General features: G+C 43.1%; 2 protein-coding genes across 5 annotated transcripts in view; both read right to left on the bottom strand.

The window, feature by feature from the left end:
- agbl4 (AGBL carboxypeptidase 4) overlaps positions 1-21,543 on the bottom strand; it is a gene marked incomplete at its 5' end in the record, with an annotated part of 248,090 nt that overhangs the window by 48,427 nt on the left and 178,120 nt on the right. The gene's annotated exons all lie outside the window — the stretch shown is intronic.
- bend5 (BEN domain containing 5) lies at positions 5,481-19,671 on the bottom strand. Of its 4 annotated transcripts, none has more exons than XR_014597315.1 (7): positions 19,359-19,671; positions 18,102-18,232; positions 16,889-17,366; positions 15,645-15,793; positions 12,548-12,761; positions 8,433-11,775; positions 5,481-8,399 (listed from the first exon to the last, which is right to left on the bottom strand). XR_014597315.1 is itself a non-coding variant. In XM_084011998.1 (7 exons), exons 3-7 carry the CDS (start codon positions 18,201-18,203, stop codon positions 11,579-11,581), a joined length of 1,140 nt encoding a protein of 379 aa, XP_083868124.1. In that variant the 5' UTR covers positions 18,204-18,232; positions 19,359-19,417; positions 19,541-19,643; the 3' UTR covers positions 5,481-11,578. The 4 variants fall into 4 exon arrangements, 3 of the variants coding, with proteins under 3 accessions (XP_083868124.1, XP_083868125.1, XP_083868123.1); XM_084011998.1 differs by having other exon boundaries at positions 5,481-11,775; positions 19,359-19,417; positions 19,541-19,643; XM_084011999.1 differs by having other exon boundaries at positions 5,481-11,775; positions 19,359-19,417; positions 19,550-19,606.

Raw genomic sequence — 21,543 nt, 5'->3', positions numbered from 1 at the left:
CATGGAGTCTGTAGACGTTCGCATGAATACGGATGTGCGCGAGTGAAAACCGACCGGCGACATCTCGCCGCCGCCGCCGTCATCGAGGAGGCGAGCAGATTGTATCGGACACAGATTGATTGCCCTTGAAATCCAGCAAAATTGCTTAGCTTGTAACAAGCTTTATTTACTACATTAAATTATCATTAAAATGCTGTTAGCGCAATTAGTTGATTTCCATTTGAAACAACAAATCCACGGTGACGGAGAAGCGCTGAGGGGGAGAGACGGGGGAGAGACGGGGGAGGACAACGGAGGGAGAGAGGACAGAATGGAAAGTTCTGAGAGGACAGCAGCGTGGAGAGGAGGGTGTGAGGAAGAGGAGAGGTGAGTCAGGAAGGAGACGGCGGTGGGAGATGAATATTAAGCAGCCGTAGTGATTAGGGTGGTGCTGCAGAGTGGCACTGTGACAGTGACATTGGCTGCCATTGGCCGCCGCCGTCGCCGCCGCCATGGTGATTCACTGGAACCTGCTTCATTTGGGCCGTAATTAGCTTAAATGTTCACAGAAAGAAAAATTCATCATCACTTTGAATCTTGATAATTGGGAGAGCATTCAGAATTAAAGTGATGGTTCGGAGTAAAATGCACCCTAAGTAATTTCCACCATGACATCCAGCCAAACACCCCCTCAGAAGCATTTTTAGTGATGGTCAGCATTGGTCAAGATAGGGCTATCAGCCGAATGGCTTAGTACTAGCGCGATGGTACAGTGTGTATATCTGGTAAAGTACCCCACTAATAATGGATGGAATGTTACCAAACTTCTGCAGTAGTACACATAGGGTCTGTACTCACAAAACGAGGCATTTGAAAGTTTGGAAGTACACCAGGAGTTTATTTTAAAAAACACTTGCCTGATAGCTTCTATCCTCGGCTGCTAACGCTAACTAACGCTACCGCTGCGTCGACGTGTTGACCTGATAATACAAGCATTTATAACAATTTGTTGACCTGATAATACAAGCATTTATAAAAACTCAGCGAAACTTTTTCATGCTCTCGCATGAAACTCACGTCACAGAAACAGCTTGGTAAACACGGAAGTAGCGTCGATGCAGCGTTAGCGTCGATGCAGCGCTAGCGTCGATCCAGCGCTAGCGTTAGCAGCCGAGGATAGAAGCTATCAGGCAAGTGTTCTTTTAAATAAACTCCTGGTGTACGTACAAACTTTCAAATGCCTGGTTTTGTGAGTACAGACCCTATGTGTACTACTGCAGAAGTTTGGTAACATTCCATGCATTATTAGTGGGGTACTTTACAAGATATACACACTGTACCATCGTGCTAGTACTAAGCCATTCGGCTGATAGCGGCTATCTTGACCAATGCTGACCATCGGTAAAAATGCTTCTGAGGGGGTATTTGGCTGAATGTCATGGTGGAAATGACCTAGGGTGGATTTTACTCCGAACCATCACTTTAAAAAGAGGCCATTTGGAAAGTCTATGCTTGAGTGTGTGTGTGTTCATACACAGGTACTATATGTGTGTGTGTGTGTGGTAAGAGAGTTTTGCATCCACTCACCGGAGGGGCTTATGGATTCCGAACTTTATCATTTTTTTATTTTTATCATTGAACAAGCTAAATAAGCTTCTTATATGTGATAAGGACATCTGAATAACGCTGGCAGCGAGGAGAAATCTAACAGTCAAGACTTAGCAGCATATCTTATCATTCACAGTTAAGTGACAATGCAGGGACATGCAGCCGGATGTGTATGGGTGGATAAAAAAAAAAAAAGTTTGGTATGGAAGGAGCGTGTTCAGAAAAGCCAAACGCCAGTTTGAGTCGCAGCTCGTCGACTGATGTCTCCGACGGCCGAAGGCAGAATTAATCGCTATCAATTTATTGTCTGTTAACCCTGCGGCCACTTTTCAGATTGAGCTAAGCAGCGGAGTAAAGGAAGAGATAATGTATGATCCCGCTCCATTCCTGACAACAGAGATAATGTAATGAGCACACTAGTTTGCATATTCTGCCTAGATTATGTGCTGGAAATGGAAAATAAATACAAATCTCCCGGAATATTGGGACAATAAAGTGACACTAAAAGCAGGAATGAGATTCAATTAAAACAGCGTGCGTTCCAATCTTCTGTAATAATGTGTGTGTCATACTTTCTAATTATTTACAGCTTTCTGTGCCTTTAGGGGAGAACTATTGGAGGGTGAGGAAAAGTGTCTGAGAAGGAGAAAGTCAGTGTATTAGTGAGGTCGACAGCAGGACAGTCCTCCTATGTGGTCCATTCATGAGTTTGCATTTAATGCTGTGTGCACTAATCAACCAAACCAGACCTTGTTGTAGTGAGAAAGAAGAGTCTCTCTCTCTCAGGGGAAAGAGAAGCTAACGGTTGCTGCTGCAAGCAGTGAGAAATTAAGACTAATGTCCATTCATTCCCCTGCAGTGTGGGCGAGAGGCTGATCCCCGTGACAGCGTGCAGCAGCAGAGAGACTAAAGCCTGCAATCAAAAGAGTGAGTGAGTTGAGACTTTTAGTTGGGGGGGGGGGGGGGAGCGTGCCGTTTAGTTTAGTTCAGCCTGGGTGGCTGTGTTATATGAAGTGTGTTTCATATTGAGTAATAAAACGTGCAACTGTGTCCTTCCTCTAAACCATCAAACCTCGCTGGTAACACATGCACCCGGCGCACCCTCTCTGAACTCCCCCCCTTCCAGGAGGCGATTACATTTCCACATTCAAAACAGCAACAATGTCATAAAGCAAACACATTACTGCCTCCTATTATGCGGGCGCCGCTGTGTGCGCCGTGTCAGCGTGAAAAGCACGAAAAAAGAAAAGAAAGGTGGACAAGATGAATCACACGGTCTTCCGAGAAGCTCAATAAAAAGCGTTGAAATGAGCGTATTCATTAGGTGGCGTGTGTGTGTGTGACATAAATACGATATGTCTCCCTCTCCTGTGCTGCTGCAGTGTGCGAGGAGGAGGAGGAGGAGGACGCGGTGTTTATGCGACAGGCAGGAAGGAAGGCTGCGGAGCTCAGCCCGGGGTCTGGACCGGCTCAGCTCGGGCCCAGGCTCGAACCCAGCCGGCGCTAATCCATCATCATCACCACTGAATCATCACGCTGCCAATAAAGCAAGGCGGCAATACATTACAGGCATGTGGCAGGCTTTAGCGATCATGACATTGAGAAGTCCCCTTGGGCTGCAGGAAAAGCCCGGGCGCGTGACACACTTGCTTACAGAGGCAATAATATATGGAAATGCATCAGCGTGCCAGACAGGGGAGGAGAGAGTTCATTCTGCTCATGAGGAGAGAGGGGGAGGAAACAAGACTCCACGGTGACCACTTCCTGTAAGATTCCAATCTGGGCTCAAAGTGAATCCAGCATTCAGAGACGGGGGGCTCATTTCCCATTCAAGCCTCTCCAAACAAGCCATCTTACAAGCAATCTCATATGTCAACACGCCATCTCCTGTCTTATCTTGCCCTAGTGCGGCCGAGTTGATATTGCAATACGGTTTTGGGGCGCTTACACCATCGTCGGCAGGCCGTCGGCGTGGCGACCAGAGGAGCAAACACACACTTCTGGCCTCTGGCGGCGGACATGGAGAACAATGTGCCCGTTAATCCCCTCACCTTCACTCCAACACACTAAACATAAAAGCCAGATTTGGGGATGTGAGGGATCTTTACTGTGACAGAAGTTAACTGCAGAGACCGTGAGGACGGAGAGTCGGTGTCAGACGCGTCTCACACAGCTACACTGATCCGCGTACGGAGGAATGGAGTTGTCAAGAGAAATAACAAACTGCAGCTCATTCCCCTCAGTCCGTCTGAAAAAAGTCTGCCTCGGCGGTGTCAGACTCGCAGGCGAGATGTTCTTAAAAAAAAAAAGAAGGAAATTGTTACCATTGTATGGCGAACTCACACTGTAATTTTAATCTTTGCATTTAAATTAAAAGTTTACCGGGTAACTGGGAGCGGAGAAATTTGGATTAGCCTCGGGGTCACTGAGGTTTTCTGAAACCCATTCAGCACACATGGCCATCAATTTGAAAATAAAAACTCTTTTGACACTAGTTAAATGGTATTCCTGTGTAAAAATATAACACTTTAAAGGCTCCAGGTAGGTTTTGCGCTCTCAGCGATTGACCAGATTTAACCCTGATTCGGTGACTTTAAATATACAGATTGAGGTGAAAACACCACGCGTGGAAACGGAAGTTAATATTCACTCAGAACACCATGTAACTTCAGGACATTTGTTTTTGAACAATAGGGACACGTCCACGCTCATTTGTCAACAAAGTGACAGAAAATTAGATCGAGAGTTTTGGAGTTTGTTCTGAAATTCTTTTGATTGTGGAGCAAAAAGCAATTTCACATTTTGGGAAACACCTGCATTTGCTCTCTGGTGGATAGTTGAACGAGAATAAGTTCATTTCTCTCGAATCTGTCTGTTAGATGTTGAGCGACAGTAATTAGCCAGTTAGCTTAGCTTAGCACCAGCCAGACTAGACCCCAGGGAATAACCGCTACTGGCCAAAAATGTGGTTTTACATGTTAGTTTTTTGTACGGTTTAAACAAAACAAAATAGAACATGTTCGCAAGCATGTATTGTATGTAACATGTATTTTGCGGCCCCCTACCTGAAATCAAAGCTTGGTGTTCGTGTGGCCCGCACATTCTTTTCTTCACTTTATCTGCATGAGTCGTTGCCCTGTTCGTTTTGTATTTTTGAACACTTTTGGGCTACCGTAGCTCAGGCTCGTGAGAACAACACTAATAAGCAACGTTTGGTCACTTTTACCCTAATTTCTGGACTATTGAGCACACCTGAATATAGTATATAGTAGGAGGAAGTAAGAGAAGCCTATGTTCTGAAGAACTATTCATGTTCTGCATGTTCTGAATTGTTATTAGTAAAGATTGAGAAGATTGGATCGGTTGTACTTTTTCTGGAACACTTGAACCCCTTTTTTTTTGGAATACTTGGCGATGGCCCACAGGTAAGTTGAGTTTGAGATCCCTGTGTTAAAGGGACCATTCACAACAAAATCCACAATACATATTTAAAGATAATCTTGAGTAACCGGGTCATGATTTCTGGAAAGAGACGTAAATGTTGAGTTTTTTGCAAATGTAGCCGACTACCATACACTTCCATTACACTCAAGAGAAGGCAGAGGTTTGTTAGGCAACACACAAAACAATCCAGATTGATAGCACAATGGGTAAGAGGAAAAATGGAGATCAGATGAGACAACGGTCTCGATTGCCAAAATATCCCAACTTATCCAAGAAGACAGCAAAACATGTTTTTTTTTGTAGTCACGACTGAAAAGTGATTAAAATGAAGAAACAGAGCAGTTTTACCCTTTTCAGTTTCAAACACAAGTCATCTCGTGGTTTGTTTCTTCAAGGAAAAAGAACATGAAGCAGGAAAAGACACAAAAAGACAAGAGTTTTTGTGCTGATAGAATAAAAGTCTGGATTTATTTCTGTTTATCTATACATTAAAACAGGTGTTCCTGAATGCAGCAAGAGAAAACACAGAACAGGATGCTAAGCGTCAAAGAGTTGCTCGCATAGCAGAGGTGTGGCCGGTTTAGCAAAGACATACACTCCCCATCGCGTATACGTAGAGCGGCATCTGTAAATGTACGGTTGCCTCCGGGAGGCTGAAGTAGGGTGAGGGAGTGTTTTACTGCAATAACTCTTTTCACATTATCATACCAACTGGAAATACTCCACACAGTAAGAACCCTGTCTCCCCCCTCCCCCGTGATCATTGCAATGCAGTAACAACTACAGACAGGTACATACACCCAAGCAGCCCTGTATAGCTCAGTTTTAGTTCGACTCCATGAGTATGAAAATGTAGTTCAGTACGGATTTGTCATGTCGCCATTGTCCCCCTTTTTGATTGAATCTCAAGGCTGTGCAGACACATTCAGAGGTCTGAACTCTCTCTCCAGTTATCTCTCATCCTGGTTGGCCTCCCACCCAACAGTGACGTGGTACCAACACCTGCATAGGAATTCAATTACATGCAAAAACCACCACCCCCCCCCACCCCCATCCCCCCATCCCAGACCAGAGCAAAGCTTACAATTGAACCATTGAAACAGTCTAACGAATGGCTTTAAGTGCTTCCACGTAAACCGACTGCTGTGTGTTTGAACACAGTAGAGAGGAGTTCCCCAGCACATCACATGGTCAGAGTAAAAAAACAAAAAAAAACAAAATAAATGTTGAACATACCCACACAGGTAGAGCAAACTACTCCAAAACAACACTTTGGCACAGACAGGATTCCATCGGTGTCGCTGCAACAGGTGAAATACGAGGAAATGCACCTTTTTTTTGTATAATAAAGTCCAGTCTGGACACTGAATGATGGTTGGATATATGAGCTCATCTCACAGTCAAACATATGATTATTTATAACCCTGGAAATTACATTTGAATTGTTTAAACATCAGTTAGACAAATAGATACAACCGGGTGAAGATTAAACTTTCCATAATGTCTTCTTTGGACAACCAGATGTTAGTTTGAACAACCAGATGTTAGTTTGAACATTACCCAAAATGACATTTTTCCACCATAAATACAACCACCGATGGAATCTTGCTTCTGTAAAACAAACCTTTTAACATCGACTCAAACAGAACATTTTTTTTAACTTTTTTTTCGCTGAGGACCTCTTCTACCGTTAACACATGGCGCCCAGTCCAGGCCATTCCCTTCCATGACAATCTGGCATGCAACCAGTGAACAGTGGTATCCTTGAAATGTTCATCTGAGATGTGATCTAATAGTCGTGAGGAGTGAGACCTGATCTAACCAGTAAAAAGACATATTTCTGAAAATACACCGCAACAATGTCATATTGGTAGACAACAGGTGCTAGAAGCAGAATGCATCCATTGAAAAAAATCAGCAAGTTCTGAGGTAACTTCTGAAACTCACAGCTGAGGATATAATCACTATCTACAATATTTGGATGGATAGCATACAGTTGATACAGTAATAGCAGGGGTTATCGTTTTGCGACGTGTTTTGGCTTCAAATCTGATTAGCTGAGGGGATAGCGGCGGTCGACACACCTGAATAAAGCATAGCTGTATGAGGATAAAAACATAGAAAAACAGCACCATTTGAGGTCCGATACACAGATCAGTTTTTGAACTGTTTGCTGGTAGCACCGTCAACCAGTAAAAATCTCAGAATGCAATACAGAGACGGAACACAACCACTGATCAACTGCACGACATAGCAAAGAGCGAAGATATATATATTCAGAGAGGACCCTCCCCCCCCCCTCCCCCACGCAGACACCCCCTTCACAGCAGCATCTTTAAGCAGGTAATAAAACTGATTTCTCCTAAGAATGATATTGTGTACTGAGGTGTTTTTAACAAGTTTTATATGCTGTACATGTTGAGAGTAACCAGGTATACCTTTCTTAATAGATTGTTTTTTTTCGTCTTTTTTTTTTTTTTTTTTAATATACACACATAGTTTACAGTCACTGACAAACAAACACCAGAGTAACAATGAGGTAGGACGGTGAAGTTAGATGAAGTAGAACCGGTTTGTGGATTGTATACAAAGTTACTGATACCTTAAGAAAAATATAGGCCCAACAATGTGTTCCTCCCATCTTTTTTTTTCTTTTCTTCCATCGCTGGATGTAAGTTTGACATTGTATCTGAGGCTCAAACAGTAATGTGTTGTTGTGAAAGCCGTTTATCTCGTTAGAACTGATCTCTTTTCCCCCACCAATCAAACTGTCAGAAAAAACAGCAACGCGAAGCTCTCTAACTTCTGAAGCTTTGACGGGAGGCGTTCACGACGTACGCCGAAACGAGCGGCGAGGACGGAGCTTTTCGCTATTATCTTGATACGTGTGCGTTTTCTCTTAAAAAACCCAGTCCGTAGAGATGACAGGAGAGTAAGGAGCTAGAGGTGGCACAGATAGAGTGTGACAGAGCCGGCGAGGATACGTTGCTATCGCTACTTGAGTGAGACAGTGAGAGCATTGGAAAGTCTGGTGTCGTGTCACAGAAGCCAAACTAGCCTCTATCATCCATTAGTGGCTCTGCCAGGTGTCGACTGATGTACACGCATGCCGCCCAAAAAAAAACACCCAAACCCGCTTCTCCGCAAGTGACTCGGTACATTTGACGAGAGATTGGCCTTTGCATCACAGATTGAGCCAGATCTGGGGATAAAAACACACAGTCCTTCCACACAGCTCTCATCCATGAAAGATGGATTTAGTTAAAGGATTAGGCTTAATCGCTCTCCAGGAAAACCAGCCTTTGAAAACAAGTTACCATTTCAGATGATGTAATAGCTCTATTAATGCTCTATCTTAAAAGCATTATCTTGACCACACACACACACACACACACACACACATACACACACGCACGCTTTTGGCATCAAACGACAAAGAAACAAACACAAACACGACAATGTGTCAGAATTTCAGCATGGATGCTTTGCACAGCAGAAATCTTTTCTTTTAAACCGCGTGTATTTTAAATACACGCAAGCACACAGAAACCTCACGTTGCTTTGTACAGGGAAATAAAACAAAAGGGATATTTTTTTAGGAACCAAAAAGAAAATATATATATATATCAGTAATATGTCACCATTTTGGTGTCTTAAGATCTACTAGGCTCTATTACCTTGGCATGGGCCATCTTTTGTGCAAACCTCGCTGATTCCTCAGTCAGCATCCCCCCCCCTTCTTTAGCTTGATCTCAGCATTCAATACTTTGGCTTACAATTACCATTAATTTGTAAAAAATACACAGTTATCTCTATACAAGTCCTATCTATGCATAACTAGCATCTTCACACGTTAAGTTAAAGCACATATCCAGTCAGCTTGCACATTTTCGGAGGTTAATATCGCGATGAATCGGGTTTTTGGGGCCGACTAAGCCGTTTATTGTTTGGGAGGCCGTGATGGAATTATCAAATCCAGCTTCAGCGTATTTTTAACTTGTGGAACTGTGGTTTTTAAACACACCAAATAAATCTTTACAGAATGGTATATTCCGAGGTGGATGCGTTGAATCTATCGAGCTTGTTTCGGAGCGTCGGTGTGTCGGGCGTATCTGACTGGCAAAACAAAAATGATATCCCATAACTCATTCTTGCCATAGAAAACAATAAACCAAAAATGTTCTAAGGTGCTTCATGAGAATAAAAATGATTGTTAGGCCTTATCTATAAAGACATTTTTTTTTCCTTTTCGAAAAAAAACAAAAAAATACCACAAATACATTTTCTTTAAGATCAAAGAAATTGCCCAGAAGTTTAAAGTGCATTCAATGTAAATGGTTTGTGATGATCTAACTACTGCGTCTAAGTTGAGTACAACGTTTTTAACGACACAAATTCTCTTATTGTGGTCGATCATTAGATGATCCTAAGTGAGGCTTATTAAATACCAAATGCTGCGAATGTAGCTTAACGTTCAGGGAAGCCGAGTCTCTCTCGTTCCATAGAGATCACTTTGGCTAAGAATTTTTCTTTTTTTTCATGTGTTTGTAGATTCCACTGATCTACATTTGGATACAACATCAAGCTTAAAGCCAACAATTCATATGAAAAACAAACCAAAATATACAAGTGTAAAAAGAAACACGAGAAATCGTCAGGTAACATGGAATTACAACATTAATTAGATAGACCAAACAACTTTACCAGGACCTGTAAAACTGCAACATGACTACAAACTGAAATATCCATGTTTGGTGAAAAAAAAAGAAAGAAAAAACGATCTTTTATATACAGTAAAATTTCTCAAAAACATAAGGTAGCTTAACAAAAGGCTGATCTGAACTGTCGAAATAACAAAAAAAAAATCCGAGACAGACAAAATGACAGACAGAAATAAACCGACAGACAGACGAGAACCTAGAGTACGAAGAGGAGAGAGGCTTGACGGGCAGCTCTGCAGCAGATTCACAGTTAGCCACAGCTAGGTCACAGTTGAGATTTCAATCTGCAGCATTTAGTTCCAGCCTGCAGACAGCCACACAAACCATTTTTGGATCAAAACAATAACTGCAGAGAACAAAAAAAAAAACACGAAACATAAAAAAAACAAGAAAAAGAGGACATTTTCAAAGTTCTGATGGCATAGCTCAGAGGGAATTGTCACTGGAGCGACCTTACTTTGTTCCCCAGTGGCGTGGCTTATAAAAAGAGGGGGTTATTATGGGGTTCAGCAGGCCCAGAGGACTCCAAACAGCACGATGGTGTTTCAGACAGCTTTACCCACAGCTAACACCGCTTCCACATGAAGATGACCTGAACCGTGCAAAGCCGTTCCCTGATTTTCATCCCCACGTTGTCCCGTGCAGCGCAGCATCTTTTATGTACAAGAAGGGAGGAGGGGGAGGAGGGAGGGGAGGGGAGGGGAGGAGCAAGTAGCCCGGCTCAGCTCAACTTAATGGTGTGGATCGCACAGAAAATAGTACCTAGCCACCTCTCACATTCTTACAGCAAAGTGCGGGTGAAGCTCATTTGCTTCAGCTTACTATACAGTTACAATCACAGCTTACTAGAAAACCCGGGGGCGTACCGGCCCCCGGTGATTGCCAAATCCATTTAAGGCCTTTCTGGGCATGGACATGCCTGTACCACTACAACTCATTAAAACAGTCGGAAAATTGTCTGAACGTGACTTGTTTGATTCAGAGTTAACGCCGATGCTCCTAACTGAAAGGTCAACACAAACTAAAATAAACAAATATAGCACTCTATAGACTCGTTAGAGTCACGCTTCCCGTCCAACGCCTGTGAGCCGCCGTCTTTTTCATAAAGCGATGTGTTGTGTTTGACCTTGGGGGGCACGCACGCTTCGAATTAATCTCTCCGAGCAACAGGATCTGTTGCAAAATACGCAATATGGCTATTACCAATTAAGACTTGTGCATCTGAGACCCGGCTGTCCCATTTCAGCACCGACAAGCAAACGCTAGTCACCGAAATATCCAACTGTTCACACGTCTAAGAGCTAACGCGAGCTAGCGTCACCGCCTTTGTAGCATCAAAAGACTTTATCGAGGGAAACAACCTCTTACTTTTTAAAAGTTTAAGAGCTCAAAACTATGTTCTGACACAGAACAATAAATCAATTAACAATTACATCTAATCTCTCCTTTGACACAAATGCACACACATCAATAAACCCATGTCTCTGTACCAATCCCACTGTAAAGCTTAGAAAAAACCACTCATACCAGTTCAAACCAAACTAGTTCACACGTGTTCAATTTACTCACCGGTGGGTAAAGCTGTCTGTCAGCCAATGGAAGTGCTGGGCCCTGAGGAAGGTGATGGTTTCCTCTACAGGGAGCCGGGAGGGGGGTCTATATTTGTTTTCACACAATAACCAATCCAATGTGTCAAAGAAAAACTGCTCCTGAATCTGTGACAAACATCCCCCGTACCACCCATATCAAGTCCCCTCAATATACTGCCGACCAAGGGGGGAGGGAGGGGGGAGGGGTGAAGGCGCTGGCGTGACAGGAGTCGATCACTACATGCCGTCGTAGGTGAAGTTCTCCATCTTGACTGTCTGTCTGATGAGCAGCTTGGATTCCCGCCGCTCCTCGTTCTTGATGGACTTGTTGATGTCCATGATCTTTTCACAAATGTATTTGTTCACTTTGGACAATCTCTGCGTGATCTCCGCACTGTCGGCCGTCTCCTGAGACACTCTGTCGTAGAGACACTCTGGGGAAGGAGCGTGAGCCGTCAGACTACATCACATTGAAAAGAACTCCTTATCTTATGTAGAGCCCGACCGATATTATCGGCCGATATTAGGCATTTTCCAAACTATCGGTATCGGCATTTATAATGGCCGATAAATGAATATTTTAAAAATAAAATAAAAACGGACGAAACACCCTGATAGGACTTAACAGAATTTGTCTCCAGTCTTGTTGGAAGTTATATTTATGAAGCTTACCAAGTCTTTTAATACTGGTTACTTTGTGTTTGGTTGTTGTTGTTATTGTGTTTTTGTTCAAAGGACTTTAAGTTTTATAATCTTAAGTTTGTATTTTTATACATTTTATTTATCAGAACTTTAATATATTTTGATGTTCCTCTGTTCCGTTATGACAATAAAATAAACACGTTTATTTTTATTGCAGTATCATATTATTTTAGTGAAGACTCATGAATAACTACAAATCTGTTAATGTTTTTTTACGCGTTTCTGAAAAAAAAAAAAAAAATATCGGCCGATATATCGGAATATCGGATTTTTAAATCAACAAACATTTGTATCGGTATCGGCCTTATAAATCCTTTATCGGTCGGGCTCTAATCTTATGTATGTATCTTATAAGTAGAATTCACGTATTGAACGACTGTAAAACAAGAAAAAAATAAGTTGTGTACCTGATGTTTTCCAACTCGTCTCAGCTTACAAATAACCACCAGAAGCAGGATTCACCTCTCCAGCCTTGATTTCATAGGATTAAACCTGTAATCTTACCTCTGACGATTTTCAGTTTGCTGGGCGACAGCGGCGGTTTGGGCAGAGCGTCTTTCTTCTTTTTGGTGGCCACTCCAGTGACACTACGGTTCTTAAGGGTTTCTGTGCCCCAGATCATTACAGCCAGGTTCTTTGTGAACTTGGAGTCTCCCTGGGTCCGCTGCAGCTGGTGCCACTTCTCTTCCTCCACCCAGATCCCACCGCCGAGGTGCACCTGCAGAGAGGACAAGTGTGAGACAGAGTACGCCTCCTTCCAACGCGGGCATCCACACTCTGCTGGAGGTGAAAATATCCTGTAAGTGTTGCACAGTGCACAACATGAGACGTCTGATGTGGGGGGTGGGTAGAAATATCGATACGGCAATATATGGCGATACTTTGCCACACATTACGATATAGATTTTTAGTTTAGACGCATTGTGAATGCAGTACTTTATCCTTTTTCATTTTATTTTCAATATTTATTCCAGTGAATTTCATGGGAATTAATCAAATGGAGAGGCTGTTTTGAATCAAATAGTTTTGACTCAATTTGCCCTCTGATCAATATCATCTAATGTACAGGTACTTGTGTTTTCATCTTTATTTATATTGCAATATCGTGATATCGTGATACGTATCGTATCGGGAGGGTTCTTTCCAATTCTGACCCCTAGTCTGATACATTGTGGCTTTTATGGGTTTTGTTTCTTTTTCTTTTTTACAAATTCAATCACAGTTACCCGACTGTTTCATAAGCTTTAGAAGTTGTCAACAAAAGATAGATTTACTAAATGTCTTGAAAAATTAAGTAATAAACTAACCTTGAGAAACTGAAACATTTAAGTGGATAAAAACACAGATTTTGTCCCGGAATAAGAGCAATAGTACAGTGTTATTACAGGTGTGGAGCTTCAGCTGGTTCATACAGGACATGATGCACAATGTGAACACACATTATAGTGGATCAACCACTTGGCCATATGCTTGAATTCTATATCATCTACAATCGTGTGGTAAACACATGATAGCGTTATTCATTACATTGGCTCGGTGTGAATCTGCAGAGGGAAGCTACCTGAACGCCCTCCATTCAGCCGATGTCGTTGTGAATTAAATGTCTGAAGTCTATTTTTGAACTGTTGAACTCAGTTTAACAGTATCAGCAAGAAGTTCAAATCTTCGTCCATTAAGCTTCATTAACCCCGTCTAACTGAGCTTAACCTACTAGCTACAGCTGACAACACGTGGCATGCTGCTGAAACTCTCCGGGTAAAACCCTGTTCCTGTGTGACCCTGTTTGGGTCACAGGGTGAAAGGTTGAGGCACACCGAACATTTCTGGTATGAATATGTTACACGCCTAATTGTTTACAGAACACATTTGGGGTAGGGATGACAATTTAATTAAATGGTATTGATGTTTAAAACTAAATGTATGAAACAAGACAGGGTTGGTAGAAGTAACTAGGTGAAGGAGACTTAAGAACTGAACTCATATTTGCTCAAGTTTCACCATATGTGGTTTCTCTGCCTCCTTTTAGTGCTCTTAACACCATTTGCAAGATATGAAGAAAAGAAAAACAATCAGATCTGTGAACAAACTGTCGCTGATCAAACGTGAATCAAGATTCTGTTACTGTACTGCTTATTTCTCGCCTCAAATATCTTCAGAAACATATTTTAGTGTGTTGTTTAGCTGTAAAATCAGAAATGTACCTTTATCAAACAGTTGTTCTTATTAAAAAATGCAACTTTAACTCTATTTGGTACTGTACTTGGAAGCGTAATATCTGACTGGAAAACAACACATTTGCTGTGTATTTGTTAAATCAATAATGTATTTTATCCTGTGATGACGCTGCCAACACGACATGTGTGTGTAAGATGCTGTGGGATCCGAATACGCTCCATGTGGGTGTAAAACCTAAATGGACAAGGCAGATCATAGCTCGTCATGGCAGAACACGTCTTCGACAGCTCCCGACCAAATTACAAATCCCAAGAAGCACCACTTTCACCAACAAGGATACATAAATAAGCTCAAGCCACTGGCTGCTTGTAGCCTGGATTACCTCCACGAACTTAGCCCCTAGCTCTCTACACACTTCCACTGCACATTGCATAAGCCGGCTCCAAACACTCCAAGCCGATTGCCAGCTAGCCAGACGGCCCCGGTCTTCTAGGTGAGCTAATGCAGCAGTGGGGCATATGTGACTCTCCCTTCTCTACTCTCTTATCACTGTAAAGTCTTTAGGCTGGCATCCAAAAGGCTTTTCCCTGTGCAGCTAATGTGCTTTAGGCCCCCGGCCAGCAGACAAGCTTTTTACTGCCCTTAAGTTAGACGAGATTGTTTTTATCCTCCCTACCCGTTGCTCTCGTTTATCTTTCTCCCTCCATCTCTCCCCTCCTTCTTTTGTACCTTTCCCTCCACTCTCTCGCTCGGGCTAACCTGTCAGTCACTTTAAATTCCTCTCGTGCAAATAATTAATATGGGGTCCCTGATGTGGGAGAGTTCTAATTTGCAAGTGTTCTTCACGCTTGAAGTGGCTGCAGGCCCCAGAGCTTGTAGTACCAATTCTCCCCCTGTCATCAGAGACAGGACACTGGTTGAGTTACAGCGGTGGGGGGAGTAAAGTACCCTAACAGGCTAATAAACACTGATGATGCTGGCTGGGCTTGCAGGAACAATAATAATCTCCTCAACCTTGTTTACCTGCTAGGGTAGGGCAGCCAGGGGGAAAGGGCTGATCAACGATGACGGCATGTTCCCAGGTCCACGGGTGTAAGAGAGGAAATACAACATTTCCTGCAAAGATCAGGCTACTTCCCACCGCCGCCCCCAGGCAGAAAGCCAGGGAGAGGGAATGAAGGATTCAGGACTCTCAAAGGGTGAGAGGGGTTATTGGGATAATCACTAAGTGAAGGTTCAAAGTCCTGAACCAAATCTGCAATGCAACGTTTGACTATATAAATTACACGTATATTGAAATATATAAGTGAATGTATGCATTTGTCAGCTGATCATAATTGAAAATACAGTTCAGTGTTACTGCTGACTGATATATACTGCAGGAGGACACACACACAGACTCACAAGGTCAAAATAATACCCTCACCTTCCCATCGTTGCAGGTGTATACCGTTCTGGGGGAGGGGGAGTAGCTGGAACTGGTGTTGGCTTCTTCTCGGCACGTCTCCTGGGCCTCAACGATGGGTTCAACCACCTCGGCCTTGATTGTCTGAGTGCCGTTGTCATGCATAGGCTCTGAAGATCCAAAGAGAACATTTCAACAGAGGATGACACCTTAAACAGAACTTCTAGAAGCATGTGGCCACCTGTTTGTTTGTCTGCTTGCTTCCCACTTTGGGCCTACAGTAGGCGTCCTTGTGCCTCGAGACAGGTTTTTTTTGCCCAATAACTAAGCTGGCTTGATGGCCGGCCACTCTAAGCTCCAATGTAGCTGATGAGTTTTAATATCGGTCAGTGCACTCCATCGCCTGCCTGACAGCACCCCAGGGTGCCGTAATCTTTAGCCTGTCCATTAGATGGTCCACGCCAGAAGCCAGGCACCCCTGTCCAGATCTACACGGAGGCTGAGCTTAACACCAGCATCTGGCAAAGCTCGAGTTCGTACACTACTGCACACTGCAATGACACCGCTTTTAATCACACCACAGTGCCTTTTATTCAACCTTCTGTGTTGGATCTTTAAAAGTTGCCATGCCTGATCGTGTCTTCATGATTCATTCTACGACACGCCGAGGGATCTTATTAGGCTCGACTGAACCCGGAGCCTTCTTCTGTCTTTGGATGGTTACTCTCATCATTAGTCCACTCTAAACCTCAAACTTAAAAGCAGGGCTCATTTATGAACCCTACTTATTAGTTGATCTACTTTAGTTTCCTTCTATAACTTCATGAGTGCATCTTAATTTTAATAGAATGACACTGGCTGCTGAATTTTCACAGCATTTTACATGTAAGACAAAAAAAGTACTAAAAACTACCAAAAATGTTTCATTTGCCACCGTTCTTAAAAAGGCATAGCTCCTTTTCAGGTCAGAGAGGTAAAATCAGTGCATTGTGTAGATAAACAATGATCACTAGGACTTTATATCCACACACTTTCCTCCCACCTCCTTACACTGGAAATGGCATATTCTAGCTCTACAGATGTTACTTTCCAAGAATAAAAACCTGGATTGCAGTTTAAATACTATACAGGTATTGATTCTCAACACCCATGTGTATGCTATTGCTATCACTCAACATTTTCTTTAAATGACTGAAGGTTAAAGGTTACCAATAAACTGTGTGGCAGTGTTTTATGTGTTGTTGTGCATGCTCCTCGTCTCTCACCGCTGCCCAGTCTCATGAGAAGTACGTCCTGCAGCCTCCTGTTGAAGTCCCTCAGTTCTTTGACTTCTGTCAGCAAGCTGCCATATTCCTTCAGCTTCTTGGCCTGCTGCACCAGCTGCCTGCGGGTTCTCTCCAACTCCTGCTGCAGCCTCCTCATCTCCTCCTCCTGCTGCCTGTAGCTATGAACCAGCTCCTCGTACAGGACTCGAGGAACCACGGCCGCAGCCACCCCAGACACGCAGTCCGTGTCCACCTCCAAATGTTGTTGTTGCTGCTGGTGATGATGACGCTGATGCTCTGCCTCCATGTCTTCATCTTCGTCGTCCGCATCCTCTCCCTCCTCGGCCAGCCGGTCCTCGTCGAGGTCCTCTTCGCCCTCCATACAGGAGCTGGCTGCATTTCTCTCCAGGCGAGCCACTACTGCTGCCAGGCTCTTGGAGGAGTTGGAAAGGGGGCGTCCGTGGTCCTGAGACAGGGCCTGGAGAAAATAATAGCTGTCAATTTGGGAAACAAATAGGCCAGCGGAAAGAATTTTAATGACTAGAATGTTGAGCGTATGAACACGTGATTGGAAGTGGGCCTGATAAATATTTAAGTATTTCACAAATGTCGTCGAATCGTGTGAAAGAGTGCAGTTAATATGTGACAAAATGTGATTCCATTCAACACTGAAGACGAAGACAAATCCCACATCAATCCAAAAAAATGACATGACAGACTGCGAGCGGTTTGTTTTGACTGTGTGGATCTTTATAGGAACTGGGAGAAGAGAGTCACCGAGTTCTTTGATGAGCCGCTCAGAGGATTTGTCTGTGAAAGGGCAGCTGTCCAGAGTGCTGAATTTGTGTTAATCCAGCATATGGTAAAAATAGCGTGGGGGATTTTGGGTGTCAGCCAAGTTTATGGAAATGTGACATGGTATCATCAATAGATGTAAATATGACTATGACTATGTGCTTTTTTCACAGCATCAATTATTTATGGACCTCACAAGATGGTCCAAAATAGTAATTTAAGTTGGATACTTTGTTCTATTAGTCATGACTCATTATTTAACTTTGCACCCACAAATATGTTTGTTTTTTTAATCATTATAGCATAAAAACATTTTATTTCACGTGTGCTGCCAGTAGATAAGCATACTTTGATGAGGATCATGGGGCAGGTTGATTCATTATCACAGTACAAACGTGTCTGATCTAGGTGACCCTACCTTTTTATGCCTGAGTGGCATTCTCTCCTCGCCAAAACTGTTCTCGATAGAGTTTCCTGAATTCTTGATGGACATCTTGGGAATTTTCATCTTCTTTTGCATTATACTGTCTTCAAATTCCTCTACTGAATCTGTGAAGTGTAGAAATAGAAGCAACTCATAAAGTTTCCCCTCAAACAAAAGTTAAGATGGGATTTTCTTTTCTTTTTTTTTTGTCATAGTACCTGCAGAATCATTTCATCCATTTGTCCAACTCGAGCAGAGGGCGTTTTGTCTCTCCATCCTTCTACATCAAACTTACTTGACTTTTAGCCTAGAATTAAATATATTTGCAGGAGGCTGCGATACGGATCGTCCTGGCTATGCGGCGCTTGGAGATAGCCGCCGCCGCCGCCGCTGTGGAGGTGTTAGTTAGATCGGACTGATCTTGCAGCCCGGTCGGCTCAGACTCGAGGATTAGTGATGTAGCTCGTAAAAGACCGAGCACAGAAAGCCAACATCACAGTGACGGTTAAACAAATGACATCACTCCAGCACGTTGACACGCGTCGCATGAAAACAGCCATGACGTTGTCATGTTCCTGACAGACGCTACATGTTGTTAATATCGGGAAGACGCGGCGGCGGCGGCGGCGGCGACTGCAGCATCACGTCCCACACCGAGACATAAGCCGGCTAACAGGCTAACCGCATCACACCGGCGCTCTCGGGCGTTCCTGCCCCCACACGTACAACCCCTCTAACATGTCGGTACCGGGTCGGTACCGGGCTGCCACACGCGTCCGTCATGCAGTGACAGATCCGCGGCCGCGCGCAGCTAACTAGCGCGGACGCGCTAACATGCTAACACGCAGCCGAGCTAGCTTCGCGTTAGCTTCGCGTTGTAAACAACCGTTGTGACTGGCTAACGTCGCATGCCACGTATTTAGCGAAACAAGCAGCGCTTCTCTATGGAAACAAGAGAGACAACAATTGGAGAAAAGACACCCCCGATGTTAAAAATAATCTATAAAGACAAGGTACGACTGCCAGCCAAACTTATCTTAGCATATCTAACTAGCTTATCGAGCTAGCCTCGGCGGAGGACGTTGTTGTGGCTATCAGTGTCAGATTCCAGCTGATCACGTCTTGACAGATCGGACAAAAGGACTCGCTTTGACACCTCGACACGTTCCGCGCACAGCAACGTTACTTGGTCGGACAGAGAAAAAACAGCACGAAAAGGAGACGAGCTGGTGTGTGAAGAGGGCAACTTACCTGCAAGGGCAAGGATCTGTGCTTCGCACGGCTGGCCTGCGCTGCCATTCTCTTCAGTTCTGTGAACCAGATACACCTTCTGATTATCAAAATCTGTTTTGTGCAGAGGTCTGAAATCTTCGACATTTAAAACGGGCAACGCGTAGCACATATCGTCTTCAAAGAATCTAACAAAAGCATACATTATTTACTTCTCTTTGGTCCTGCACTTTGGATATGGTTGACAGTTTTTCCTCACAAAGTATTAAAAAAAAATATACACATAGGGGGGTTGGGGATGGTGTCTGCGCTCGGCTACTCTTGCCTGGTCCACATCACCAGGGTAGATCATCAAGGCATAAGTAATAGACATGACATTAACTTTGCTGTTAAAGAGATGCTCAGATACAGAAGTCGATTCATTTATGTCGTAAAACACTTCGCACCTGTTATAATATTTAAAAATATTATTAATTTCTCTCAAATTTTAATTTGTTTAAAAAGCAATATTAAGTTATTTAAAAACACACTTCAAGTTATTTAAAAACACACTTCAAGCATTGTTTCAGGTATTGTTTGAAGTGATCAAAAAGAACATAATTAGCTTTTTATCAAATTAGACGTCCCATTCTGTCGTCTGAGGGAACTTCAGAGAGGAAAAGCCACCAAGATGATTCCCTGCCTGGTCAGATGTGATTGGTCTCTGTGTTCTTTCATGTGTTTCCAGGTGTACACTCTTCATCTGCTCCTTGTATCACAACAGAAAGACCTAAGGCCAGCTGACAGAACTGAACTCTTTGTTATTGTAAGACAGCCAGGTGGTTATAAACACAGGATGGATTTCTCTCAGTTACTCTAATGGAGAGCACCACAGTCGATAAATGACACTAACAATTTCGTTCTGCTTCGGCTGCTGTAATTGAAAAGTAACTGATGCAGAACTATATAGAACCCCCCCCCCCCCCCCCTTTTTTTTCCTTCTCTGATATTTTGTTTCATAGTTTCAGGCATTTAGTTAGTTATGATTAGTCTCCGTTTCAAATGCCAGCTTCCCACAATGTTTGTTCACTGTGCTGTGAGACCGGCTCCAGTCTGTTAGATGTATACACGAGAATTTAAAAACAAACAAACAATCACAATAATTCTCAGAACATAACGACAGTCATTTTATGTCCGTTATTGTATATATATTATTTTTGGGCTGTGTTGTTGGTTACAGCTGTGCTTATGATTTGGGAGTCAAGCTAACTTCACTTTTCTCTGAAGAAGCGCTACAAAATTTGACATTCATATATATTTATTTACATATATTATTGAGTAATTACTTTCGACATTAAAGGTTTTGAGGCTGTACCATGGTCACTTCTTCTACCTGCGATACAAACTATAACAGGAATGAGAGTGATGGACAAGAGATTTGAGCAGCTTCTCAACAAGTCGAACAGAGGATTACTGCTAATCTAAGCTTCTGTTCAATGGCTCTCCTGTCCTCAAGGCTGGGGCTTGTCAACATAAGGCTGCTCCGTTCCTGGAGCTTTCTGTCTTTGAAGTGGCCAGTGTTTAAAGCAGAACAGCATGATGTGATCCTGCAAGTTCAATAAACAGCTTTCTCAAAAAACTTGTCTATGCAGGTTCACCAGGGAGACATGGTGAAATGATAGATTACATTTGTTAGATATTTCTAAATGTGATGATTTAACCACCCTCCTATGAATACATAAATACACACTTTGTTACCGGTTTTGTCGTCAAGTTCTTCCTGATACTTTCTACAAAAGAGACTGAAAATCCCATTGCTAATAGAAATTCCCTTTCAGTACTGTGAGAACTGTTTTCATGCACTAAAAAGTCTCACAACGTAACCCGTGTACTCCCGTTTCCTCGCTGTAATTATTTCATGCTACGCTGCTCCACTGCACCGCTGAGCTCTCTTGTTCGGCTTCAACCGGGTCACACTGCTCCAATGAGTTTCGTGCACCCGCTATATGGAAGGTGTACAATTTTATTTATGGTATATTGGTCACTGCGTCATCTATGCCAGTGTACAATATGGTATTATTGCATTTTTATGATTATGATCAGTACGACCGAGCTTGATTGACATCTCTCTGACCCTCACATGAGTCCAAGGCATTTTTTCACACAAGATATTTGTCACTTTCTCTCTCTCACACACACACACACACACACACACACACACACACAC

This window comes from Eutrigla gurnardus, assembly GCF_963514095.1.
Source record: "Eutrigla gurnardus genome assembly, chromosome: 6".
NCBI classification, from domain to species: Eukaryota; Metazoa; Chordata; class Actinopteri; order Perciformes; family Triglidae; genus Eutrigla; species Eutrigla gurnardus.
Note: the sequence above shows the minus strand (reverse complement) of the source record. Positions and strands in the feature narration are given on the sequence as shown.

What these genes read in the sequence shown, in the direction of transcription:
- bend5 (XM_084011997.1), bottom strand. Translation starts at nt 19,542, where the DNA reads ATGTATGCTTTTGTTAGATTCTTTGAAGACGATATGTGCTACGCGTTG. An exon ending in ACAGATCCTTGCCCTTGCAG is followed by an intron (nt 18,233 to 19,358) that starts GTAAGTTGCCCT and finishes TACACTTCACAG; the next exon opens with ATTCAGTAGAGGAATTTGAA. An exon ending in ACACCTGCAACGATGGGAAG is followed by an intron (nt 12,762 to 15,644) that starts GTGAGGGTATTA and finishes TCCTCTCTGCAG; the next exon opens with GTGCACCTCGGCGGTGGGAT.